The sequence below is a fragment of the Schistocerca nitens genome, chromosome 3, assembly GCF_023898315.1.
Source record: "Schistocerca nitens isolate TAMUIC-IGC-003100 chromosome 3, iqSchNite1.1, whole genome shotgun sequence".
NCBI classification, from domain to species: domain Eukaryota; kingdom Metazoa; phylum Arthropoda; class Insecta; order Orthoptera; family Acrididae; genus Schistocerca; species Schistocerca nitens.
In genome coordinates this window covers 896,917,235-896,919,806 of record NC_064616.1, presented here as the reverse complement: position 1 = coordinate 896,919,806, position 2,572 = coordinate 896,917,235, and the positions used below count along the sequence as shown (strand labels likewise).

Genomic DNA, 2,572 nt, shown 5'->3' with positions numbered 1-2,572 from the left:
CTAATCATTGACTCCGTAGAACCGATGGACATCTGAATTGCGATGTCTTGCTTTAGGGAGTCGATATAAATCCCGCTCTCCTTCACGTGTGTCACGTTTTGCGTATAGATCAGCATAACGTGAGGATTTAGTCGCTGCTATAGCCTGTTTTGCATCTTTTCGGGCTATTCTGTACGCATTCCATTGCTCTGGTGTTTTATCGGCAAGAAACGCATGATAAAAGCGTTTCTTTGTGTGTACCGCGTCTTTGACGGTGTCATTCCAAAGCCACGTATCTCTATCGATCCTCCGTCGTCCTGGTTTTGTTGTCCCAAGAATTGCATGCGCAGCTTCGTGGGCAGACTCTTTCAGTTTCTTCCAGCTTTCGTCATTTGTGGTAATTTGGTGGCAAAGTAATTTGGGATATGATGCCAGCTTCTGTAACCTTGAATTTCCACAGTTTGATCTTGCAGGCCCAGTGTGATCTACGTGCTTGTTTGATGGCAACTTGATTCGCAGCTTACAGATCAATTGACGGTGTTGTGTCGCGTAGGGAATGACTTTTGCATCAACCACATCTTTGAGATCACGGCGTCTCACGAGGATGCAGTCGATCTGAGTGGCGTTAGTGCCGCTGCAATACGTGATTAGATGTGTCACGCTTTTTGAACCATGTTTTCGCAATTGCCAGGTTATGATCTTCTGAGAAATCAAGGATACACTGACCGTCGTCATTCTTTTCTCCGAATCCATGTCCACCGTGAGCAGTATGTTCTTCCTTTCTGCACCCTACATGCCCATTCCGATCACCAGCGATGATGATGTAATCTTCTGGGGCACTTCAGCAGTCTTTGCATCAGTCATCCTCCAAAAGGCGTCCTTGATGGATGTTGCTTGGCCAGTTTGAGGAGTGTAGGCACTGAAAAAGTGGATTTTTCTGCCGTCTGTGATGTACACAATCTTCATCAGGCGATCATCATTTCTTTGCACTCAAGTGATATTACTGTCAAACTTGGATGATACTGTAATCCCAACACCACTAGCCATTCTTCATGTGCCCTTATACATCAGCTTGTAACAGTATCCAATGTCATACCATTTGCTTCCACTCCACCGTGTTTCTTGCACTGCACAGATGTCTATGCGTAGGGTTTCAAGGGCTTTAGATAATTTGTTGTACTGTCAAGTCATGGTGCCGACGTTGAGTGTTGCAAGACGAGATGTGAGGGCTAGCTTGTTTAGCCATCGCCACCCATGTGATGGTAACCCTTGCATATTTCTTACCATGAACAGGCCATTCCAACGCACATCGCCTACGAGGGACATCCTAGCCTTTGTACTGAATCCAGAAGACAACATTTCCGTAAACATCGTCTCACAATGATATGGTATTTGTCAAGGTAATACAATGCAAATCAATACGACAAAATACTCAACACATAGCTTGCTGAGGACAGTACTAGTAATCAATGTGGATGAGAGAGGGGGTCAGCCAAGGCCTTCATTAATGCAAATGCAAATTTAACAGTGTTCCCCATAATATTACAGCAAAACTACATTCTGATTATGCTACATTGACATACATGAGGAGTTACTCTATGCAAAAATAAATTCATTTGTTTACTATCTGATAAAATGATATGGGGACAAATTTATGGTATGGTCATGGTAACGCAAATTAACACAAATTAAAATGCGTAGAAGTAAAGCGAAAAAATTGAAGTGTTGCTTCTTTATTTGGCTGTAACAGTTACAGAAAAGCCTATGTATCTTACAGTTGATTGCACCTACAATGGCCATTTTAAACTGATATGTACATCACCTGAAAGAGAAGTCATCTGTCTTGTTGTTACATTCAGATATGAGAACAATGACTTCACTTAATAAATGAAATATAGAGGTAAAATTTTAGACCCTTATCAGGTTGCACATAAATTGAATATAGGGGAACAGCTTGTACCCCGTGTATTATTTTATTTATTTATTTTTTTTATCGTCATAGCAGATGCAGTAATTGGGTTTTTGATGTGCTTATTTAACCATTCCTTTACTTGTTCCATTTCCTATAAATGAATCACAATATGTAATCAATTTATTAAAAGGCCTTTCCATAGAGATAATGTTCCAGAATGCTATATTTGGCTCAAGGTATTAATGTGATAATATACCAGGAGCCACAGCTTGAAAGAAGTGGACAAGTCATACATTGTGAGTGGAATTTATCAAACATAAACACAGGACTAACAAACTGAACATGAAAATAAACACTCATAAAAGTAGGTATTCTGTGGTAAGAAATTAGGCTAAAAATGCATGTTGATAAATACAGGGCTATTACAAATGGTTGAAGCGATTTCATAAATTCACTGTAGCTCCATTCATTGACATATGGTCACGACACACTACAGATACGTAGAAAAACTCATAAAGTTTTGTTCGGCTGAAGCCGCACTTCAGGTTTCTGCCGCCAGAGCGCTCGAGAGCGCAGTGAGACAAAATGGCGACAGGAGCCGAGAAAGGGTATGTAGTGCTTGAAATGCACTCACATCAGTCCGTCATAACAGTGCAACGACACTTCAGGACGAAGTTCAAC

General features: G+C 40.9%; 1 protein-coding gene across 1 annotated transcript; it reads right to left on the bottom strand.

The window, feature by feature from the left end:
• Positions 1–732, bottom strand: LOC126249467 (uncharacterized). The gene has a single exon (XM_049951122.1). It carries the CDS (start codon positions 730–732, stop codon positions 1–3), a length of 732 nt encoding a protein of 243 aa, XP_049807079.1.
• Positions 733–2,572: the final 1,840 nt, after the last annotated feature.

Bases quoted from the DNA above. Each gene is read 5' to 3' on its own strand.
- LOC126249467 (XM_049951122.1), bottom strand. From the start codon at position 732: ATGGATTCGGAGAAAAGAATGACGACGGTCAGTGTATCCTTGATTTCT.